We start from the raw sequence: 587 nt of genomic DNA on the forward strand, positions 1-587 counted from the left end.
TAACTGAAAATGATAATATTTAATGGTCATATAATATTGCTCGTGACTCAAATATAATAATTATTGTGTTGTAGAAATGGTGGTGCATACAGAGGGAAGAGTGTGTCAGTCAAAGAGCCACATGTTCAAGGGTGGATGCTGGGGTGACCACAACTGTGCTCTAGTTTGCCGGAACGAGGGCTTTTCCGGTGGCCGCTGCCGCGGGTTTCGCCGCCGCTGCTTTTGCACTAAGCTTTGTTAATTAATTACTTTCAACCGGTTATGGAATATAATATAATCATTTGGATGCAAATAAACTTGTTAATTAGTTGTAATTCTACTCAACCTTTTGAAGGGAGGGGTAGCTACCTAGCTTGATCTTTATGATGTGCTTGTCTTTCAGTTAATTATTGCAGCAAATAATTAATCAGTGGCAGCTATATATGATTTTAATTTTGTTAGTGGCTTCCAAATTTAATTAATATTCACCGCCTTTGTTTTATGAATATTAAAATATAATGGTACTATTGCATAGTTGGAGGTAATTTTAATTTTTTTTTCCGAAAATTAAAAATAAATTTTCTTTTTTTGGATTATATTATTAAGTA

At 33.9% G+C, this 587-nt stretch overlaps 1 protein-coding gene across 1 annotated transcript in view; it reads left to right on the plus strand.

The window, feature by feature from the left end:
• Nucleotides 1-440, plus strand: part of LOC107612003 (defensin-like protein 1) — a 1267-nt gene extending 827 nt beyond the window's left edge. Inside the window, exon 2 of the mRNA XM_016313851.2 lies at nt 75-440. Within this exon, the coding sequence (XP_016169337.1) occupies nt 75-241 (167 nt within the window). The 3' untranslated portion in view covers nt 242-440. The remainder of the gene's footprint in view (nt 1-74) is intronic.

The sequence above is a fragment of the Arachis ipaensis genome, chromosome B08 (genome assembly GCF_000816755.2).
Source record: "Arachis ipaensis cultivar K30076 chromosome B08, Araip1.1, whole genome shotgun sequence".
Taxonomy (NCBI): Eukaryota; Viridiplantae; Streptophyta; class Magnoliopsida; order Fabales; family Fabaceae; genus Arachis; species Arachis ipaensis.